The 23,727-nt window shown below is 41.7% G+C and overlaps 1 protein-coding gene across 1 annotated transcript in view; it reads left to right on the forward strand.

The window, feature by feature from the left end:
- Nucleotides 1–23,727, forward strand: part of ADAMTS12 (ADAM metallopeptidase with thrombospondin type 1 motif 12) — a 230,028-nt gene that overhangs the window by 134,800 nt on the left and 71,501 nt on the right. The window contains exons 7-13 of the mRNA XM_090278891.1: nucleotides 1,474–1,623; nucleotides 6,253–6,396; nucleotides 6,987–7,131; nucleotides 9,041–9,133; nucleotides 10,902–11,047; nucleotides 13,618–13,787; nucleotides 21,421–21,554. Of these exons, the coding sequence (XP_090135017.1) occupies nucleotides 1,474–1,623; nucleotides 6,253–6,396; nucleotides 6,987–7,131; nucleotides 9,041–9,133; nucleotides 10,902–11,047; nucleotides 13,618–13,787; nucleotides 21,421–21,554 (982 nt within the window). The remainder of the gene's footprint in view (nucleotides 1–1,473; nucleotides 1,624–6,252; nucleotides 6,397–6,986; nucleotides 7,132–9,040; nucleotides 9,134–10,901; nucleotides 11,048–13,617; nucleotides 13,788–21,420; nucleotides 21,555–23,727) is intronic.

The raw sequence follows: 23,727 nt of genomic DNA on the forward strand, positions 1-23,727 counted from the left end.
ATGTTTTCTCTTATGATGTCCCCCATGCATGGGGGAGGTAGCACTAATGTCCTTTTGGCAGCTTAAGCTCCTTACCTACAAAAACCATATTCCTACAACTGTTTTCTTACCTCCTTTGATTGTCTTCAGCACTTTAGTTAATGGACCTAAATCCCTGCACTACTGAGGAGGTGGGCAGGTTAGCAATGGGCACCCTTCATCTTTTCTCAGTGGCTCTATGCAAACCTAGTAAAAATAGGAATAGTAAAAAATAGTAAAAACAGAAATAGTAAAAAAAAAATGCCTCTTGCAGGAGGGGTGGACCAGTGTTTGGTTGGCCCTACTACAGACCCAGAAATTATTTGGGAGGATTGGGCTGCCTGATCCTATGCAGCTGTCCCGCAGGAGACTGCCCAGCAGCTGTGCTCTTACTGGGAGTGGGCTTCGTGCCTGTGGTTCATGTTCTGCGCATCAGCTGCTCCCTCAATCCCAGTGTCCCAGCTGATGCCTCCTAGAGAGCTGAGAATTCACAGTGGTTTTCAGAGGCTGGATGTTTCCCATGGTCCAGCAGGCACACGAGCAGACCGTGCATTGCCAGAAAAGGTGCTGCATAAAACCCGTGAGCTGAAGATCTGGAACCCGCTAAAGCTCAGGCCTGGTTGGCATTGGTGCTCATCACTCTTGGCAAAGCATTCCTGATCTGAAGAAGACCAATGACCGATGAACAGCTCTTTCAAAACACCTGTCAGTGACTGAAGTGGTCCCTGACAGGCTACGGGAGCACATCTTTATCTTTAAAAGCTGTAACTAGCATTTTGTGAGATCCTGGAGTCTTTCCCTTCTTCTTCCAGGGTAGGAAAAGAAGGAGATCCTGGTGGAAAGAGAAAAGATATTCCTTTCCCTCTCTCTCTCTCTCTCCCTCTGTGTGTGTGTGTTCGGGTGCATGTTCATCCCCTCCTTTATGCAATATTGTTAGGGTAGTGGAGCTGGAGAGGAAATTGATTTGCTCTCTGGATGGGTTTATGGGACCAATTGCCTTTTCCATGAGTGAGAAAGAGTTCTCGTGTGAGTTTTGAGCACAGGAAAAAAAAAAAAATTACTTCACGTTTCAAAAACCCCAGTTACTGCTTGCTGTCCATTCCCTATTTAAAAGTTCAAACTAACTTCGATTTTCAACAAAATTCTTCTCTTTTTGAGCAAGTATAATATAATTTGGCTTCCTGAGATCAAACACAAAAGCAACTCTAAAACGTCTGCCATAAATCTTTGCATCCTTAGATGTTAGTGAGATTTAATAATCAAGTGCTGAAATCAGAATAATCTTAATGAATTCACAGAGGCACCCTGTACTCATAGGGACTTAAAAAATTATTTTAAATCTGCTTTACAGAGCACACTGAGTGTGAATTAATAGCCATATTTTTCCAGGTGGGTGTTGTGGGTGTTTCTTTGGTTCTCTGCATGTTCCTATGCACCTCTGTCTTCTGCTTTCAGGAAAGACATCTGTGCTGGTATCAATCGTCCCTGTGAGACCCTGGGTCTGTCTCACCTGTCGGGCATGTGCCAGCCTCACCGGAGCTGTAACATCAATGAAGACTCGGGCCTCCCTCTGGCGTTCACCATTGCCCATGAGCTCGGACACAGGTAATGGGCTGAGGAGACTGAGAGCTCTCTGCCAAGTTCATGTGTCAATATCAGAAGGGATGACGGAAAACACCTTCGACGGGGCTTGTGAGATTGTACTGTGACTTCACATGCACTCCTCTAAGCCTCTGCCTTCTCATCGGTAATATAGGCATAACCACACACTTTAAAGATCCCAATGTCTCCTCTGCCTTGACCTCTTGTACCATCTCTGTCACAGAGTCCAAGAGGCCACTAAGTCCCTGAATTAAAATGAAGTGAGTAGAAGCAAGGAGAGAAGCTTCAACTCAGCTGATTAACTCAGGGGCAACACTTCCTGTTCAGTTCTTGTAAAATAATAATAATATTAACATAATTAAAAAGTCACAAATAATAACAATTTGTGCCCTTCCTTTATTCCAGATGCTTTGCCTTGTGTCATTGAATCATCTCAGTGACCTTATGAAGTAGATACTATTGTTAGCCTCATTTTACTTATATGGGTAAAGGAGAACATTAAATAAATAAAAAATTGAAAACTACTATAAACCTGGAAAGACCATCCAACAAACACCAATTAGCAGGAAGTCCAAGTTGTCCCCAAAATACGTAACTGTGATTGGATGAATTCACTAAAAGCGGGTTTCAGAATATTTGAGTGAAGAAATCATGAGGATTCTGGCTTCTCCAGGTATCCGAGGTCCCCATGGAGGAAAGAGCTGAGCGTATTTGTAACATCCTGGTCTATTTACAAACCACAAATAAGAGCACATCATACTAATTAGAAACTCAGAGTGGGGAGCCACAAAAATGACTCAGCTGTGCTCCCTGCCTCTCATGGAGCTGCCAGCCTGGATCTCCCCCTCAGAGATCTGGAAAAGAGGTGGGATTGGGAAGAGCCCTGGAGACTGGATTATTCTAGGCTTGGCCTCTCTGGCCTGAGCGTTCTCACCATTTTCCTCATGTAATATTAGAATTTTGCAAAATGTCTTTACCTACAGTACAAAACCAGAGTATTAGCTTGGGAGTTGGGAAAAGCGAGTGCTTATTCTGGCTTTTTCATCAACCAATATTATGGCCATAGGTAATTCTTTCGCCTCTGCATTTGTTTTCTTACCTGTGAAATGAACAGGCTGAACTAGGCAGTCTCTTAGATACTGTGATTTCTTTGATCCTCACCAAAAAGCCCTAGGAAATAAGTATGATATATTCTAATGTCCTTGTTATTACATGCGATTGAGTCAGCTTCAACTCTGCAAATGAGTGATATGCACAATGTCCTGCCCTTAACTGCTCTGCCCAGCTCCCGTAGACTCACGCCCATGGCTTCATTTATGGAGTCAACCCATCTCATATTTGGTTTTTCTCTTTTCCTGCTGCCATTTTTCCCTAGCTTTATTGTCTTTTCCAAATATCCCCACTTTCTCATGATGTTCCCAATGTCAGGACAGCTTCAGTTTTGTTATGTTTGCCTCCAGCAATGCTTCAGGCTTCATTTGCTCTAGAATTCACTTGTTCATCTCTCTGGTGGATCAGGGTAGGGGTAGAGCTCTCCAACAGCATATTTTTAATGAATCTTTTTCCCATCAGCCTTCTGTGCTGTTTAGCTTTCACATATATACATAGTAGTTGGGAATACAAGGGTATTAATGATCTTAACCTTGGTCTCTAATGACAAATCTTCATTCATGTTGATATTTTCTGATTCTTACACAGCTGCCCTTCCACGTTTCCTTAGTTGTCAGCAGTTCGGAGACAGGGGTTAAGTGACTTGCTTATAATGAAATAATGATGGGGGACAGAATGCTAGGTCTTGAAAAGGCCAGGTCATAATTGTTGGCATGTTGATAATAAAACTTGACAAAATGAAAGTTATTCTCATGTGCAAATATATAGGTGTCCTCAATCCTGTTAGGTGGAGAGGTGCGTCTCCTGCAGCCTCCCATCAGGTCAGCTTGACATGCCCAGCAATGCCAGTATAACTAGATCAAACTGAAAAATGATTGCTCAAGACCTTTCCGGCAGTGGTGTGCTCAAGCTACAGAAAAGTTGAAGAAACTTGGCTTGACGAAAAATATCCTCACATCCTCCTTACTGTGTTCAAAGAATAGATCCTTTATATCTTTAAATTCAAGCTGACCTTGTGAAGAGACACGGAAATAAGCCTAGGCCGGTCCTGCAAAATCAGGTGGCATGGCCTAAATGAATAATTTCACTTTTATTTTGAGAGGAAACATTTATTATATCCATTTGCGAGGGCCCTGGGTTACATCGGTCACCCACTGCTAGGTCTCATATCACCCTACTGGGCTCCTGAGCGAGCTACCAGAAATGAAGATGGCATTCCTGGAGGAAATTTAAAGGGCTATCTGGACGTGGAAACCTTTCCTTTGAAGAAATGAAAATATGGTACAAGGCACTATCCACCCCGTATTCCACACACACACCCCACTTCTGGATTGGGGTATATTTCACTTACAGAGCTTTGCTCCTTTGCGTACACAAAATGGATCTTAATGAGTTAGAAAAGCTAATATTCACACGTCTGTGGTTCTTGGTTCCACTCCACCATAAAAAGAATAATACTAAAAGGCAAGGAATAGACACATTCACCAGCTGATATCCTGAAACCCAGGCAATTAACTTGCTATTTCATGTTGTAGTTTGGCAAACCCACCTTAAAAGAATTTAAACATAAAGACAAAGCGAAGCAGGCTCATCCAGCAGCCCAGGAAGGTCTTTCTGACTAGAGAGCGCTCCTTACCCCACAGTGCTCTTCAGGTGCCACCACACGAGCTGGGAAGTAGCTTCCTGGAAACAAGACTTCCATCCCTATGGCCCCATGGGCTTTCTTTGTCCTTCCTCTCTCACTGACCCACTGTTCCCATGCGACATGAGTACCCCACCCATTTAGAGAAAGTAGACACAGTCCGGAGGGACATTTGCTTAGGAGCATTGCTTTTCTCTGATCAGATGGGAGTCCTGAGGGTGATAAAGCTGGAGGGGGAAATGCTTTAGTGAATGAAAAACTTCAGAAGGATCAGAATGAGCTTTTGGGAAGCTGATGTATTTTGAGTGTAGGTTTGAATCCACCCAGCTGACAGCACCCATCCATATGGCTTGTTGTACTGGAATATTCAATGACAGGAAAACAACCGTTATTTGTGTGTACTTTCAGAACCACGCTTGCAGTTTAGGATTTGTGCTAATTATTAAGGATGTGGACTTGTGGCATAACTGATGGGCTGGGAAGGTCTGGGTTTGCAACAGCCTCCAGGAGCCCTGCTCAGATAAAAGCTTTCCCTGAGTCAGATTCTTTGTGGGTGGTAAGAGCTTTGTAGGTTAGTTCTCGGACTCCTTTGTAGTTTTGCATTCCTGTATTGATTGGATGTGGTCTGAGTCTCTATGTAAGTCCATAACATCATAATGCATTTTAGAAATACAAGAAAAATCTCTAAATCCCTCCAGGACTATCCTCTGCAAGAGTCGCTACTGTTAACATCAGAGGGTTGAATGTCACTGGCGGGATAAAAGGTCATGATTTTCCACATTCAGATTTGGAAATTGGAGCCACATCTTTGGGCCATGAGTGTCCAGGAAGCAGACCCCTGTGAAGAGAGCCCTGTGGGAGGTCAGAGGGCGTCTTGGGAGCTCCTCTGAGGATTAGGTTTATGAACAGACATTTGTGAGGTTGCTTCTTTCCCAGGCACCCCATTGCCATGGTGGACAGGTAAGCCCCCAGAGCCTTCTGAGGCTGCTCCACCTGGTCGGCCCTGGCAGTGGGAGGCCAGGGAGCGGACTGAGTGAGGCGCATGCGAGAACACTGCATTAGCAGCACCGAGTCCTGCAGGAGAGCTCGTTTTGCCCCTAAGCAGCTGTGTGACTTCTGATAAACCACAGACGCTAATCTTCTTCATCTAGAAAAGGAAACTAAGCTAACAATGATAGAGCAATAAAAATTATCCTCCATTTATGAAGCCCTTCTTATATGTCAGGCAATGGCTAGGTGGTTCTCAACCTTTATTCCAGCCAAATTTCATGCTACACTGTGATGACTACCCCATTTTCTAGGAGAGGAAAATGAACAGGTTTCAGTTAACATGGATCATTAAGTGGCAGAGCCAGGATTCCAGTCCAGACCATCTGTCTCTGGAAAGCCTGCTCTTACGCATTGAAGTAGGAGGCCTCCCGAATGTCTGTGATTCTGGGGACTCTTGTAGCAGTAGAGAAAGAAACCCAGTCCCTCAAAGCTCGTGGCCTTTGATGCAGCCTCCCATAGGCTTCCCGTAAATTATGCTGAAACGGGAGAAGGGAACCTTCTTTGACGCTGTGGTTTTAGCCGCAGAAGAAGGAAAACAGCTTGAGGCAGCACTTGCCCTCCTGACTCTAGACTCATGGAAAGCCAAACGGGAGCTCTTCGCTTTCTACCCAACAAAAGTTTCTGAATTAGTCACATGGCTCCCACAGGTGCATATTTGAAGCAAAGCTCTCCTACAGTGTTTCCTATGCTTTTTCGTTGAAACTAGCCATTCCTCTCCAACCTCACAGTCCCCCTAAAGAAGCAGATGCCTTCTGTAGCCTCTGTGGGTATTTGTTTGCTCCTTGGAGACACCATCTCCTTGATATTTGTGTGCCCTGTGCCTCCTGCAGCTTCGGCATCCAGCATGACGGGAAGGAGAACGACTGTGAGCCCGTGGGCAGGCACCCGTACATCATGTCACGCCAGCTCCAGTACAATCCCAGCCCGCTGACATGGTCCAAGTGCAGCAAGGAGTATATCACCCGCTTCCTGGAGTAAGTGACAATGCGTCTCAGAACAGCCCCATCTGGGTCTTCCTAAGCCAGAAGTCACTGTGAGTTTGACATGAGGCCTGGAAAAGTTTCAGTTCCTCTCAAGTCACACTCTCAGGGTGGCATCTGAAGGGTCACATTACAGGGTGGCATCTGACCCTGAAATCTAGGTGGGTCCTTCCCTCCAGTCACAGCCAGGGGAATGTCCTGTCCCCTGTCCCCTGCTTGCTCCTGTCTCATGGTGGCTCCCTATGAACTGAATGTGCGTTAAGTCCTTGGGGACTGGGCAGGAACAACCAGGATATGTCACAAGTGGTCACCCAAAGCCCACTGGGGATAAGATGATGATTTTCTAATTTTATACCACTGCTTGCATTTCCTAGATTACATATGAACTAATGGAATGGGGTGTGGTTTGGGTTTCCTTTTAGGCAGCTCCCACTATGGACCTGGAGGGTTCTCTGCCTTGTAGAAATAAAGTTGTCTTGAAAGACAAAGAGTAAACGAGAGGGGTAGGAGCTTCTGTTGAATGAAAAACTGAAGATAAAGGAAATCATAAACATATGCCCTCATTTCTAATAACTTCTTTTCAGTCGAGGCTGGGGGTTCTGTCTTGATGATGTGCCCCAAAAGAAAGGCTTGAAGTCCAAGGTCATTGCTCCTGGAGTGATCTATGACGTTCACCACCAATGCCAGCTGCAGTATGGCCCCAATGCTACCTTCTGCCAGGAAGTAGAAGTAAGTGTTGGGTATCTTGGTGCCTCTTGTGGGCATGTGCAGGGTTTTAGATCTCCGGTAGGCTGAAAGAAGGGCCAGGGAAATATTGGGAAATACGAAGATCCAGACAGAAATGGCAAGGTATCTATAGGCAGAAAGATTGATATTACAGTCATTTATAGTCCTTGACTCTACCTTCTTGGTATTCTGTGGAGCCAGCAATCCTTTGCAACTGAGTGATGGTGAAGAAAATTCTATAGTGAGTTTCAGGAATCACAGTTATTCACACCTGCAGACTCCATAGCAAACAACTCCATCCCCAACATTGCTTTCCTTCCTGAATCTCCTACCTCATTAAAGAGTGCCACCAGATACCAAGGCAGGAATAAGATTTATCCCCCATTTATTCTTCTTTATTTTCAACAACCAAATGATAAATCCTAAAGCGTTTGTGGTTCTGCCCTGTCTTTTTCATTCCCACTGTTCCTGTCTTGATTTAGTCTCTTGTCATCTCTCCTCTCCTTGCTATTGAAAGTACCTCCTACCTAATCATTCCCCAAATATTTCTCAAGTTATTTAAAACAAAAAACAAAAAAACACAAATATAATCATGGCGCTTCTCTGATCTTGTGGTCCCCACTGACCACAAAATAAAGCCTCAACTGCCATGTGAGGTGCTACTTTGTACACTGGATCTTGACTATTCTCTGAACTCAGGCCTTTTAGTGTGATAGTATTATTGTTAACACATAGAAAAGGAGAAGCAACTCTCATTGAACCCATGCCAGGTTCCATGCTGTGTACTAAGTGAGATGGAAAAGATGAGTGCTCTAAAATTAATAAGACATATAATAGGGAATTGGTTAGGGTATGCTCTATTCATGCATTGAAATACTACATACAAGCATTATAATGATATAAAAATTGTATGTCTATGTGAAAAAAAGCAAGTACATGCATTATACTACCACCTGTGTGTTTGTGTGTTGACTCCTATAAGGCAACATGAGAGATTCAGTGGTTGCCTCTGGACAGGAGGACTGTGGATTATGGAGTGGGGTGGGGGCTGACTTACTTTTTACACTGTACTATTCTGCACCTTTTGAATTTTTTACTATGGCATATTTTATGCATTAACAATAGTTTAAAATTAAATTAAATTAAAAAGGCAGAGTCTCTGCCCTTGAGGGGCTCTGGTAGAGGGGGCAGGTGGGAAATTTTTAATACAATGAGACAGAGAGACATAGAGAAAGACTTTGAGGAAGCAGTAAATAAGTGCTTAGGCAGAACAAACAAAACTGAAGAGAGAAGATAAAGTTAGTGCAAAAACTCCCCACCTCTCACTTCTGACTGGGTAACAAGTTACACCAATCCTGCCTCCTAAATATCTTTCAACACTACCTGTTCCTAGAGGATGCCCTAGTCCCCTGATCGGTCTCCTTTCTTGGAGGCTGGCAGATAAACAAGCTGGATACTTTCAGTAATAAGTAAGTAAGCTGAGGCTTTCTAGAAGGACTAGTTTCCTTTTCCTTCAGTGAGCAGGCTCAAGTTATAGCCACCCCAACTCTTTGTAAACTTCTAGCTACAGTTTTTGGATTGGCCTTTGATGGCCAGTGTCACCAGTTACCCTGCCTAAGGGCAATGATGTTGTGCCACACACAAAGAAATTACAGTCTCAACTTGCAGGAGATGAGCTTCATCTCCCATTGTCGTATTGCCCAATATGGTCTACACACCACTGTTTATGAATTGCAACGAAGTCCAAAGTAAGTTTGAATGGAGAGTGCTCAAAGGATTCCTTTCCCTCACTTGTTCATTAAGAACAGTGGCATGTATTGTAGGTAAGTGGGCGAGTGCATATATTTTACCACCACTGCTTTTGTGCGAGTCTGAAAATATTAAAAGGTGCAATCTCACGTTTGTTTTCCAGAATGTTTGCCAGACACTGTGGTGCTTGGTGAAAGGCTTTTGTCGCTCTAAGCTGGATGCTGCTGCAGACGGGACACGATGTGGCGAGAAGAAGGTGATGTGGAAGAAAGGCAGGAGGGCGGGGGGCCTTGAGTTCTTGGGAAGAGCTGGGGAGAAGGCCCTGGAGAGCAGCTGTCTCTGGGTGAACAGAGATCATAGAGTCAGACTAGCCAGAGGAAAGGATTCACTGCCACTACACCTTCTGAGCCTTCACTGCGAGCAAGTAGTTAAGGAGAGACCCAATTCCACACTTCGCTAGCAAAACATCTGTTCTGTCTTTTCCTGATGAACTTCTGTGGAGTCTGTGGTTAGTAACATCTGCTGAGCTTATTTTGAGTTCTTTCCCCTTCACGTTAAACATTAAGAAGGACAAGTCAGTGGTGGTTTCTTTCCAAAGATGATGGATTTGGGCCACTTCTTTCCTTCTTTCTCATCATCTGACCTGGATGCATTTCTTGAACATCTGTCCTCTCTACTAAGCAGGAAAGCCAGACACCCAAGAACTCAGAGATGTTAGATATTCTCTAGACTTCCCAAGAACTGGGTAATAAGTGCAGCTCCTCAAAGCCAGTTGGGTTTGTTGTGGGCCTAGAATGTAGGCCTTCAGTGGGAGTCTTCATGCAGCTTGAGTATGGCCTGACCCATCACTGATATTTTAGGACTTGGTCAACATGCATAGTGTTCAGAAATAATGAGGACAAGAAGAGCAACAGATAAAACATGCCCAAGTCCTCTAGGTAATCTGGCCACTTCTAACAACCAAGTTGTGCTTTCTTATTTTCTTTTTTGTATGTTCACCCTCCTAAACTGATAGTTATTGAAGTAGTGCCCTGAAAAGGGAGAGAGTGGATTCCTTCCTTTCTTTCTCCCTTTCTTTCTCCCTTTCTTCCTTCCTTCCTTCCTTCCTTCCTTCCTTCCTTCCTTCCTTCCTTCCTTCCTTCCTTCCTTTCTTTTTCTTTCTTTCTTTCTTTCTTTCTTTTTTTCTTTCTTTCTTTCTTTCTTTCTTTCTTTCTTTCTTTCTTTCTTTCTTTCTTTTCTTTCTTTCTTTCTTTCTTTCTTTCTTTCTTTCTTTCTTTCTTTCTTTCTTTCTTTCTTTCTTTCTCTCTCTCTCTCTCTCTCTCTCTCTCTCTCTCTCTCTCTCTCTCTCTCTCTCTCTCTCTCTCTCTCTCTCTCTCTCTCTCTCTCTCTCTCTCTCTCTCTCTCTCTCTTTCCTTTTGTAAATTACTTGAGAGAACTAAAAACACTGGGTAGAGTTACAGAGAAGGAGAAATTTTTCTTGCTAGAACAAAGAACTTCAAATTCTTAACAAGCTGTATTTTTTGGCAATGAAAGGACTTTTTCCAGGAGGGTAAAGTCATCTGTTGCTGACATTAAATACCCACAGAGGCCAGAAAGAAGTGTCGTCACAGTACCAGTCTGCAAAATGTTTGTTATTGTCTACAGCAAGATAAGGAGCTCATACCAGAATGTAAATCAATTACATTACCAAACAGCTATGTTACTGAGCAACATACTAAGCTGACGTGCTTTTCATAGCAAGACTTTCTCATGAAGGAAATGATGTGTCGATTTCCATTTTGACATGCAGTCTGCCAACCACACTTTGAGTAACACTCCTGCATTGGCTGCAACTAGGCGCCATTATGTTCCCTCAGGTCCTGAAATTCTCTGATTCCGTTGGAGGAAATTCTTTCACGAGTCCTTCTTTGTTCTCCACGTGGTGTATGACTATCGGCAGCCTCACAGGAGCCTTCCAGGGTTCGTGGCTCAGCCTGCGAGGGGAACCTTCCTGACTCACACGTCTCCTCGTCTTCTCTTCCCAGTGGTGTATGGCTGGCAAGTGTATCACGGTGGGGAAGAAACCAGAGAGCATTCCCGGAGGCTGGGGCCGTTGGTCCGCCTGGTCGCACTGCTCCAGGACGTGCGGGGCCGGAGCGCAGAGTGCAGAGAGGCCCTGCAACAGCCCCGAGTGAGTGCCGCCATGTGCATTTCCCTCCTTCCTCCAGGGACCCGTCGTGGCTGGTGTGACATCAGCGACCCGGAGCCTCCAGAGGGAAGTTCAGTGGGCTCCCAAAGACACAGGGACCCTGAAGACACAGAGAGGGTGAAAAACGACGGTTCTGCCACGTTTCATTTCGGCTTGGTACTGGGTACTTGCTGGAACTTGGATAAATAAGCTGATTTTTTTTAATGCGATTTATGCGAAAGCCTCTAGGAATTGGCACATTTACGTTCTCCTATAGAAACCACTCTCAGTAAAAGATTCCTTAGACCCAGTTCTGCTGATAAGACTGTAGCTTTCTGTCGATCATAGAGAACGTACGACTTGACGAAAATGTTTTTCTTCCCTGAGGTAACTAAGAAAATAGCGAGGCACCTTTTTGAGGATTATTATTTTTAGTGTTTTAGATAAGCATTTTGTAAACCTTAGAGAGCCATAGTAGCCTTTTAAGGATTCCACAGGAGTTATTTCACACATGGCTTTCAATTTCTTTTCATATTTTAAGTTTGTAAAATGATATTATATATAAATTAAATTTAAATATTCTTGTAAGAGAATATATATATATATTACATTCTTAATTTTATTATTTCCTGGTATGCCAGTTCCCATGTATAATTTTTTTAAAGTATACACATCATGCCTCCTGTAAGTGGAAAATGTATTAAGCTTCTTTTACCTATTTTTACATTAGTCTGCATTGAAGAGTAAGAGTCACATTTTTTAAAAAGGCAAATGATAAATGTTAATCCAGTCCACTCAGTATCTCAGTTCCAAATATTTTTATCTTCTCTTTATTAATCAATATATTACCATATGTATATATATATATGTTCATGTATATTATACATAATATAATAAATTTCTAAGGGTTAATAAGGTAATATCCATAAAGAGTTTAATACAATACCTACTTCAGAAATTATCAGTAAATTGTAGTTATTACAGTCATTATTATGATATTTTATAATTTCCACACATATAAATGTACATTTGAGGAACTGAACAAAATCGTTTTAAAATCTTACCCTTTCGTAAGTTCCTTTTTTAAAAATATAAGGTTTCTTTGAATTCAAAAAAGTAAAATCAGCAATTTCTAATACTTAATTTTTACACACAAAAAAAAGCTTTATAGTTTATTTCAATGTGATCAGAAAAGGGAGTTCCATTTTAGAGATCAGAAGATATAGGTGATTTGTTACAGAACCTATTGTCAGTGCTGTGTATTAGCCACTACCAATCTGTAGCCTTTTGCAAATAATGGTCAGTGACCTGTGGTTATCAGAAAATGGGCATCCTTGTTGAGGAATGCAAGGGTGATTCTCTAATGCAGCTTCAGGAGGACAGTGATCCTAACTCCCATCTCAGAGGCCTGAGTTTGTCATAGAGTCTCTTCACATGAGTGACCAGGTATGATCTCAGTAGCTGGTTTGCTTAAGTTTGCTGAGAACAATGCCAGTGGATCCATCACAGATCTGTGTCAATGAGTGACCAAGTGACCTTGAGACTGTGTCCCTGATGTTGGTCAGCTGTCTAGTGAGAACCCAGCAGGATTTGTCTCATAAAATGCCCTCGGTGATGTTTGCTGGATGGAGATGACCTTGGAGAGGTTCCAAGTCACAGAGTGTCACTGTATCATAACGAGTAGAAAGGCAGCCTAACCTCAAATACCAAGGGTAGTTCTTTGTCCTGCCTACAGAGAGTCAAGGACTATGAACTCCCTTAGTCAGAAAATCATCTTTGGGAGTGCTAAGTGCAGAAAGCACATACGGTGGGATAATGAAGTGGCATTTAGGAGGAGAAAGAGATTACTTCTGGTAAGATTCCAGGAAGCATTCATGATGGAAATGGCATTTATTTGATCTTTAAAGCATGAGCAGTATGTAGACATCCAGAGACTTAAGAGAGGGGAAATCTATCCAGAGGCACAAAAAGGACATATTAAATACATCTGCTTGTATTACTGGAACAGTGTGCAAATGAGAGGAGTGTGGGAAGAAAAGTTGTTAAAGTGAATTAAGTCAGTATCAGGAGAGCCTTGAAGGTCAAGTTTAAGAGGCTGGACTTAATTTTGTGGCCACTGGGTGCCATTAAAGGTTTTTAAATAAGAAACTAAAATAATTCAGGTAATTGTAAAAATTAACCAAATAGTAGTGTGTATAATAGATTGACTGAGGAAATAAAGATGGACAAAGAGGGGCCAGAAATGAAGATAAGGGTTGGACAAGTTTGGTGACTATGAAAATGAAGAGGAGGAAACACGTAAAAAGTTACAATTGATGATGAGGCCACTGACTGAGGGAAGGGGTCAGACTGTTTCAGGATAGGTAGTAGTTCTGCACTTGGGACTGAGGGTTCATGGACCACAGCACAAACGAAGATGTGTACACTTGGAATAATTCATTTAAGAGGTGAGTTCTGAGTGTAGAGAGGGACATGGTTGGGAAGGAGTAAGCGTGGCCACATGTTGGGGGACTTAAATGAAGATGCTGGCCTGGAAGGAAACCAACAGAACAGCTTGTGTGTTTCACCTGTAGACCGAAGTTTGGAGGGAAGTACTGCACGGGAGAAAGAAAACGCTACCGGCTGTGCAACGTGCACCCCTGTCGCCCAGAGGCACCAACGTTTCGGCAGATGCAGTGCAGTGAGTTCGACACAGTCCCCTACAAGAACGAATTCTACAACTGGTTTCCAGTTTTCAATCCAGGTAAGGCATGGCAACAGCATACTCCAGACCTAGGTCCACAGCCATCATCAGAAAGCATAAGTCAGGGGTCTATGCCACCCCACAAAGTTCAACAAGAAGAGAAGTGTACCGTTAGGAGTTTTATATTTTAGGAAGTAAAATCACTGCTCCGGTTAAGTTGATTGGTTAATGTGGAAGGCTGAATCCGCCCAAGTTCTGTGCTGAGCTCTGTGGGGAGAGCAGAGAAGTTTATCAGACAGAGTGGTTCACTTTCAAACAGCTGAGGGACCACTAAGTGATAAGTGGGGCGTACAGGAATCTTTTAACTGGTCACTGATGAAAGTGCTTGTTGGTCAGCATGTGAAACCAACTGTAATTTTGTGCAGAAACGGGGGTCATTGTGCATTTGGAGTAATTTCGCAAAAGCCTTCCAAGGAAGTAGTTGATGATCCGTAAGTCTAAGTGGTCTTTCTACTGGAAGAAAGAAGAGAGAAAGCAGCAAAATAGTCAGTCATTCCACGCGGGCAGAGAACAGGACAAGGAAAGGCGGTAGGAATGACTTCATCAGAAACGAATGAGAGCCAGCTCTGGGCCAGAAATGAGCGTTTTATGTGTACATGACAGCCTAAGCTGGGTAAAAAGTAAAAGCAAGCATCTAAAGAATGCGCGGCAGGGAATGGGGACATAACTGAGTTGTAGAACGAGCCGCAACCTTGGCTGCACTGCTCCTACATGAAGAATATCATTAACCATTAGCTGTAGATTAACATCAGAAAGTATCTGTGCTATTCATTGTTGTTCCAGTGAGGAATGAAACATAACAGTTTTTCCTGAGCTAGGGAGATCGGAGATAGGTAGGAAAAAATAGCCAATTTTTTTCATGATTTTAAGTTTATGAAATTCCAGTGTAACAGCACACAAGGGGACTCAAAGATGTCGGTCAGCGAAGGAAAATTACATATTTCAACTGTTACAGAAACGATACAATCAATTGCTTTTGAAAAAAGACCCTATAGTGCTTTGTTCAGTTTCGGTCTCTGAAATACTGAGAGCTGGTGGTTGTCACGGGCAACATGTGCCCCTTGCCCCTCATTGCTTAGCACCATTCATGCACTAGAGGAGCTAGTCATTTGGTTACTGGTGCAATTTAGCTTCCTGAGCTGGGCATTTGAATATAGGAAAACTCATGTCTATACTAAAAGAAACAAACAAATGCTGAAGGCACTACCTTTCCTATATTCTGGAGGTTCTCTATTGTTGAAACTATTTGGGTGCTTGATCCTATGGCCATAAGTAGGCAGCCTTCCAGAACTAAAGTAGCACAGCTGCGCCAGTAAGTATGACAGGTACTTCGTTTGGAGGTTCCCTGCACCCCATGCCAGGCGCAGGGTTGGACTTGTGTGTTCTGAACTCTGACGGCTTGAGTAGTTGGAATAAAAAGATTTGGTTCAGCTCAGTTTTTCAACTTTTTACAAGCATTTATCACATGCATACTTTTTGTCTAGCACAAAATAGGTGCTAAAGAAATGAGAATTTTAAAGTCAACATGAATTTCACTCATTTTAGAGTTATTGGTTGCATCTGAAATGAGTCTGAGGCTGAATAAACCAAAAGATGGAATTAAGCTAAGCTCACGGCCTACTTGGGCTCCAACCTCCCACCCGCCATCCCTGGTTTTCTTACAGGCCCCTGGGCTGTTTATTATTTGAGCAGAGTGGCTTGACTACTAATACTAGTATTGCTACCTTGACCAACACACTGATTTATTTCCCCCCATCAAACTGTATTGTACAGAGTTGTTATTTGCTTAGTTAACAGGCATTCCTAATAGTGACAAGTAGGTCATTTATAACAATAACTATGAATGAGCACTTATTCTGTGCTAGGCATTGAGTGCTTTATATACTCCCAGCCTTCCCTTAAAAGTCACTAAAGAATAAATAAATGTGCGGTAGAGTTTTCTACCCACTCAGTGGAGAGTGTTAAGTTTCTTGGTATGTAACCTTTGGTAGATTTGCCAATGACTGAAGAAGAATCATAGATTTAAACATTCAGAATAAGCATAGGAACGCCATCAAATCTTAGAGCTTGCAAACTGTTTCATGGAATCCCAGAGCTTCCAAATGTGCTTGATGCTAATTTCACTTTTAAAAATTTTAACTATTTTTAAAAGTACAATAAAAAACAATGCTTACACTCAAAAATATTATGTCAGGATTTAACATATCAGAAACCACCAATGCATTAACTTATACAGTCAAATTAATTTGGTCTTCTGCAGACCTTAGAATAAAAGTCTCCTATCAACACAATTTAACTGAAAAATATCCTAAAATTACAAGTTGAGTTGTTCTAAACTATTACCATTTACAACTATTTGTCTGTATAAGTCAAGATTTTTCAATAGTGTGGAACCAAAAACCCACAGAAAAAATTAGATGCTATAACCCATATAAGTATAATTCCATTCGTAAGCTCAATGTCAAAATTTTCTGTTCATCTAAATAGTTTCTGTGAATCCCGCTAACTTATTTTTAACCTACTTGAACTTACAAAACCTATGCTTAATAAAATCCTGGTTTTATCTGCCTTATTGGCAAGGTCTTCTTTGAAAAGAAGGAAAATAATTCTTAAAAAGTTGAAAACTACTAATCTATCATAGATCAGCCTACTTTTCAAGATAGACATTTTCTTTACCAGCGTTCTTGGCCAAAAAATTAATTATCCCAACTCTACTTGGTCAGAGTTGCGCAGGCACCAATAAGAAGAGCTGCCATGCGTTAGGTGAATTTTTTTGAGGCCGAACTTATATCAGCATGTGACCATACATTATCCCACTTACCCTCCTCCCCATCCTTTAGCAATAAAGAAGTTTAGGCTCAGAGAGGACCATAGCTCATTCAAGGTTTCAGGATTTTATATAACGGAGCCGGAATTGAAGCATAGGTCTGTTTGGCTGATACACACACACACACACACACACACACACACACGCACGCACACACACACACACACACAGTAACTTATGTAGATTCCCAGGAACTTCATTAGCCTATATTAATAGAATGTGTTTATACCCTGCATCTTCTATTAGGAAGTAACCACAGTCTATTCTTAATGTCATCCCTTTCCTGGAATCTCTCTTCCTTTTTAGATTTTTTTTTTTTTAATTTCTCAGAACACACAAATAACTCTGTGTTTAAGCTAATTTTTGAAATTGTTTCTCCTAAATATTTAAGCCCAATTAATACTTGATGCCAGTGAGGTCTCCAGCAAATGTGGAGGGTCTGACATGAGGTCAGACCAGTCTGCTCCTCGTGGGATAGGGTCTTGCAGAAACATCCTTAAGGAATTGTTGCAGATTGAGTTCCTAGGAAACAGACTCTGAGACAGAGACCAGGGCGCAGGAAGTCCAGCAGCTGTGGAAAGAGAGGGCAGGAAGTGGGATCCTGAAGGCGCAGGAACTGGACTGCAGTGCAGTCTCAACAAAGGCCTCCTCCAACTCCACTGGGAGCTTGGAGCTGGAATGGACCTTGGGAGTTGCCACACTTGGGGTGGGGGAGCCAGGTCCTTATGCCCAGCATGGGCCAGTCCCTGGTGTGGTCTGCTCCTGGAAGGGGGTGACTGTCTTGGGCAAGGAAGCGCTTTTAAGCCAAGGTGACAACTGAGGGCCACTGCTGGCAGCACTCCCAAGAGCTGGAGGGATAGTCTCAGCATCTGGGGGCACCTGAGTGCAGGCATAGAGTTTATTACAAGAATCCCTGGGGTTTAGATACAAACTGCCTTCAAAGAGAATGTAAGTGTGCAGAGAACCTGGGAGATGCTGTAGCCTAGCCTCTCAGATCACAGATTAAAAATCTGGCTTCAAGAGGGGAAATGATGGAATAATAAGGCTGTTTGCAGACCCCAAGGCATCCATAACCCTCTTCGCTCTCGCTTTCCACTGCACCAGAAGAGGAAAAACTAAAAAGACTCACTGACCCGTATTCCCTGCAGACCCAGTTCTGACCCAAGAGATAGAGATGGAAGCTCATCTTTCTAAAGCCTCCGGGAATGTTTCTAATTGGTGTCCACCCAGCCAGCCCTCGGCCCCTTGCCCATCTGCCATTCACCCATCCCCCGTTGCTACCAGGGTGCAGCAGTCACATTGAAACCATGAAGTTCACTTACCCGCCAAGAAGCTGAGCACAAAGAAAGATGGAGGATAGCTGCAAACTCCCACCTCTGGATTTCTTGTTTTGTGTGAAAAATAAACTTCTGTCTCTTTAAGGCAAGGAAGCACCACTTTCTGCTACCTGGGGTGAAACCCATTCCCAAATGATAATGAAACCAGCTTATACTGAAAATACTGATATAATTGACAATGGGAACAAACTTATAATAAATTTACATCAGTACTTGCTGTGTCCCAGGCACTTCACTCAGCACTTGATATGCAGTTCCCTAATTTTATCTCCACAAAAAGAAGTCCTAGGAGCAAATTTAAGTTGTTTGACCCAGTTCTTATGGATAAGCTTCTCGATTTAAAGAATGTAAGTAAATTGGGCCATTGCAATAGAGCCAACAGTTAGCCCAGGCCTAACTCTGAAGCCTAAGTACAGGGTGGGGCAAAAGTAGTTTTACAGTTCTGAGTATGTGAAACTCAGAGTTTATTCCTGTATTATAATTTATTAATTACTGTATTATTTTTCATACAAACAACTGTATATCTCCTTTTGCCCCAGCCTGTGTTAACCACTAAAGCAAATAATTTATAGTGCAATTATAGATTTAGTATCACAGTCCTTAAACATCTTAACCAAAAGACACACCTTAAAAATATACAGTAAGTATTACATGTAGCCTAATATAACACATCAATGATGTGGGTTTAATTCATTTTTAAAAATTAGTTCTATTCTTGTTTTCATACCTTTCTGAGGTGATTGCAGAATATATTAATTTTAATGTCTTCTTATGTTTAATATACATTTTGACATATTTGGGGATTATAATAATATATTCATATCAGAAAGTAAAAGAATACCATTTTAGACTAAGCAAAATTACAGAATATTGATAATTACTTGGTTGATGTTTGGTTGGGATTTTTGGTTTGGACTTATTGTTTGCTTTTGTTTTTGTTTTTACTCTTAATCTGACCTGAGCCTAATCATTAAACTAAGCTGCTTTTTTAAAAAACTATATTTTTATTGTTTTTCTATTACAGTTGTCCCATTATTTTTCTCCCATTGTTCTCCCCTGCCTCCCCCATGCCCCCACGATCAGTCACCACCCTGTTGTCTGAGTCCATGGGTCATTCATATATGTTCAATATATTCCCATTATTGTTCTGTAGCATGAGTTTTCTTTTTTAAAGATTTTATTTATTTATTTTTAGAGAAAAGGGAAGGGAGGGAGAAAGAGAGGGAGAGAAACATCAATGCATAGTTGCCTCTCACACTACCTCAACTGGGGACCTGGCCTGCAATCTAGGCATGTGTCCTGGTTGTGAATCGAACCTGTAACCCTTTGGTTTGCAGGCTGGCACTCAATACACTGAGTCATACCAGCCAGGGTGAGCTTCTTTTTTATGATGAATATAACTTGTTTCTTAAAATCAGACAAAGACCTGTGGACATACATACTGCAAATCTCTTCGGTTTGTGCATGTGATTCATTGTTCCATTGGATTTCACTTGCAAAATCTATGTTCAAATACAAAATTATTAAAAGTTCCCAGACCACAACAACAAAGCATTCAACCAAGTGTGAGATGCTGAGCGATTGCATTGGGCTTATACCCATGGAGCCTCTCCAGTAGGTGGATTTTAGAAAATCGATTATTTTTAAATGGTGAAAGTGAAATTGCTATCTACTCACAAAACATGGCATGCATCCAAACCTTTCCTTGGCCTAGGAAATGTGTTTATCCCTATTAGGAAGCTTTATCTTTCACTTCTAATGATCCAAAAATGTTGAGCTGTCTCGTTTCAGCACATTGAAAATTCAACATTTGATTTAATAAGTTTATTCAGTTACCTAACTTCCTTTGAGAGGATCAATCAGAATTATTCAGGGATGCTTTCTCTTTTTGCTTTATGTGTCCAGATACATAATCCCAACTTCAAATTCTAAAGCTCAAAGTCTTATTTAAAGGGTTTCTCCTGCATCCACCACTTCCTGATAGCCCAGTGTTTCTGAAACGATTCCCTGGATTTCACATGCAAGGATGGGTGTTCTGATGTCTAGGAGCAGAACTGCTCCCTCTAAGTTCTTCTGCTGCAGTTCAGGCAGTGGCAGAGCTAATCATGCTTCCGGGAATGAAGATTTACGGCAACCCATGTCGTGCTTTGTCCCTGGAGTCTTCCACCCCCTTTCCCTTGGCGCTCATTTTGAATGTTCATTTTCTCAGACAACTCAACCATGGGACCTTATATAAAATCAGTTGGTATTCTTTCATTCCTTAAGCTTTGAGTATATACTTTTGGCCTGTCTCAAGTTTGTCCAGAGTTTCAGTGTTGGGAGCCTTTGCTCTTAGTTTTATTTGTGTGTTTTATACTTTTATTACTTTACCACATAGCTTGTTGCACCCTTGAGCAGGCACACTAAGGCCGTGCATTCTGGCTTTGCACCTGATGTTCACATACACTGCATTGGGTCCTTGGCAAACGGCCCTACAGGTGGAGCCTTCCGCTGGTCATACCACCAGCAAACTGGGAGACCAAGAAACTAAGTGTCCTTCTCACAATAAGCAGATCCAGAAGAGATCCCAAAAGGCCTTTCTTGAAGAAGATATTCATGAGTTCTTCACTTAAAGAAAACAAGACATTCAAAAGAAAATTACTATTTGAGTTATTATCATACACATGTATTACCTATTAACATTGTATCTAGTAAGTAAGGCCACGTATGTTTAAAAGTTATCTATCTTTCTGGTTACTCTGCATACCTGTGTATAGGTATGTCTTTTATCAAGTAAATATTTAGAACAGTTCTTGCTGGACATCACCCTATCTTCATTCACAGGGACTAGAAAATTGAACCTTAGAATGGATTCACTGTAGGACCCAACAGGATGGGACAGACCATTATGATAGCAGGTTGGCTTCAACTGCAGCAAAAAAGCAGATCCTTTGTTTCTGTGTGGTTGTAAATCTGTGTCCAAGGACTTCTTGGGCTTGAGGAGAATAAGCGAGAAATTTGGGGGGGGGGGTAGTAGTTTGGGTGTTAGTGGGGAGCTAGTCCCATCAGAGAAAACCACCTCTCCCCTGGAGGTGTGCTTACGTTGCTGCAGACAGTGGGCAGGTGTCATGCTTGCCCAAATCCTGCATCAGTGGTTGATAGTACTTCATTCTAGGTTAACCCACTTGCGCAATGCCTTATTTTTACAAGTATGTTTAATGCTGGATTGAAAGGTCTCATCCTTTATAACAAGGGGCGTTACGTTGTAAAGCAATCTTCCCAGTTTAATTTGTCGTAAAACTCTTTAACCAGAAAAGGAAAAAGAAAACAGAAACTATTTTCAGCATGTTTCATAGAAAAGCAAAAGATGGGCATCTCCAGTTCTACAACACTTGGGGTCATGTTCGTATGTATGAAAGGATCCTGGGGGACAGGACAGGTGCTGGGCTAAAAAGCTAACCTGCAAGGCTTTGTCTCTTTTTCACTTCAGCACATCCTTGTGAGCTCTTCTGCCGACCCATAGATGGCCAGTTTTCCGAGAAAATGCTGGATGCTGTCATTGATGGTACCCCTTGCTTTGAAGGCGGCAATAGCAGAAATGTCTGTATTAATGGCATATGTAAGGTATTGGGTATGTTTCCTTAATCTACAACTTTATAAACTCGTGCTTTTGTTAATTCAGGAGATCAAAAGTTTGCATCTTTTGCTTTTGTGGCATTTGCGTGTGGTCTGGGTTTTATTTTTGGTCAGGGAGGCAAGACTTCTGTGTATCTCAGAGACACAGGTTGGAACTGAATGGTTTCCCTCCTGCTGTCTTTGTTTTTTGATCTGTTGATGTGCCCTGGGGTGTTATTTTAGGCATGGAGCAGGGTCACATTGAAGAAGAACCAAATTAAAGGAGAAATTGTGCCCTCACCAGTGTGGCTCAGTTGGTTGGGCATTGTCCCACAAAGAGAACGTTTGCTGGTTCGATTCCCAGTCAGGGCACATGCCTGGGTTGCAGGTTTGGTTCCAGTCGAGGTGCATACATGAGACAACTAATCAATGTATCGCTGTTACATCTATGTTTCTCTCCCTCTCTTTCTCCCTCCCTTCCCCTCTCTCTAAAAATAAAAAAATTAAATCTTTACAAAATATTTTACAAAGGAGGAATTGTTAAGGAAAAGGCAAGCCTGGTTATTTCAGTGGCATTAAATTATTCATTGGTTACTTGCCAACAGAGTCATTAAATTTTAGCAAAAACTGAAATTAATAATAGCTTGTATAATGTTTCTCTCCAGGCAGGCTTACATTTAATTTTCCACTGATTACTGATATGATCTTCTTAGGAAGAGAGATAGCATGACAGGTAGTTAGTTATAAAAACCAGGTCTTCTGATTTCTATTTATCTTTTCCTCACTGACTCCATTAGTCACCTCCGCCTTTACATAAATTACTTAGACTTGATTTGTTAATGCTTTCATGTGTATAGCCTTTGAAAAATTCCTTTCCATTGCTCACAGTTTGTTTTGCAAGGAAATAATGAACAAGTTTTGTGATCTAACACCCAGGCATAAATCTCAGTTTAAAGACAATGTGGTTTTAATCAATGAAAGAAAAACTATGCTATTGAAATACCTAATTAACTGTTAGTAAAGTATAATGATTTAGTGCTGAGGCCTTAGAATGTGAACTCATTAGCGTTATTTATTAGCTGTATCACCCTATACATCTTTCTGAGGCTCGCTTTTCCTTTATAAAACTGTGATAATATATCTCCCTAGTTGGGGCTGTCAAAAAGATTAAATAAGATCATCTACCTTAAGCCCATAACAGAGCCCCGGCACACAATACACTCTTAATACATTGTATTTGTTTTTGCAAATATTGATCATACTTCTTTTTCAACTGGACCAAATCACCACTGTAAAAAGCTCCTGCCCATAAATTTTCAGCACCCTGGGAAGGTGCACTTACCACCTTGAAGTTGCCTTTGACTTATTCCAGCACTAAGCAAAGCTTGGGAGGCAGCATGTTGTTTCCCAGGAAAGAGCGAGTGAACAGCCAGCCATCATTGGACTCCCGATTAGAAAAGCCTCAGGCAAAATTCTCTTCCAGACTCACTAATTACCAATGTATAAAAAGAGCCAAAAATAATTAACATGTTTTAGGCTAGATGTGTTTGACAGAGTGGGAAAAAGTTTATTTAGCTAATTCAGGCCCAAACAGCCCATGACTATCTCAAGCGGAGGTTCTCAGGCCTGACTGCCTATTAGAATTACCTGGAGAGCTTTTAAAACTACTGATATCTAGCTTGATCTCAAAATTCAGAATCTCTGGAATTTGGGGCCTGGCTATTGATATTTTTAAAACTCCCCAGTTGATTGTCATATGCAGCTAAGGCTGAGAACTTAGGTCACCGGGAAATGAATGTGATGCCAAATGATCATTTAGACATAAATACCTTTGCATGCATAGAGGCAGCATCTTTAGTGTGTGATGGAAAACATAGCTGTTTGGGGTCTTGGGTGCCTCTCCTGAAACCAATTAATTCAGTTTACTAAAATAAACCATATTCTCTCAACTTACCTTCCTCTTTCTGGCAACCCGTTAAGACCTTTTAGAAGGTATAACTACCCACTTTCTCTCTACCACACTGAGCAAAGTTTTTAAGCTAAAAATTATTCAGATCAAATTTACCTTAATAGTCTAAATACAACTTATCTTCCAAAGATCCAGGTTGTAGATATTTTTAGCTTTGTTAGTTTTATTCACTTACTACAGTTTTTTTTTTTTTTTTTTTTTTTTAAGAGGGAA

The sequence above is a fragment of the Furipterus horrens genome, unplaced genomic scaffold (assembly GCF_987537825.1).
Source record: "Furipterus horrens unplaced genomic scaffold, mFurHor1.1.pri manual_scaffold_5, whole genome shotgun sequence".
In the NCBI taxonomy this organism is placed as follows: domain Eukaryota; kingdom Metazoa; phylum Chordata; class Mammalia; order Chiroptera; family Furipteridae; genus Furipterus; species Furipterus horrens.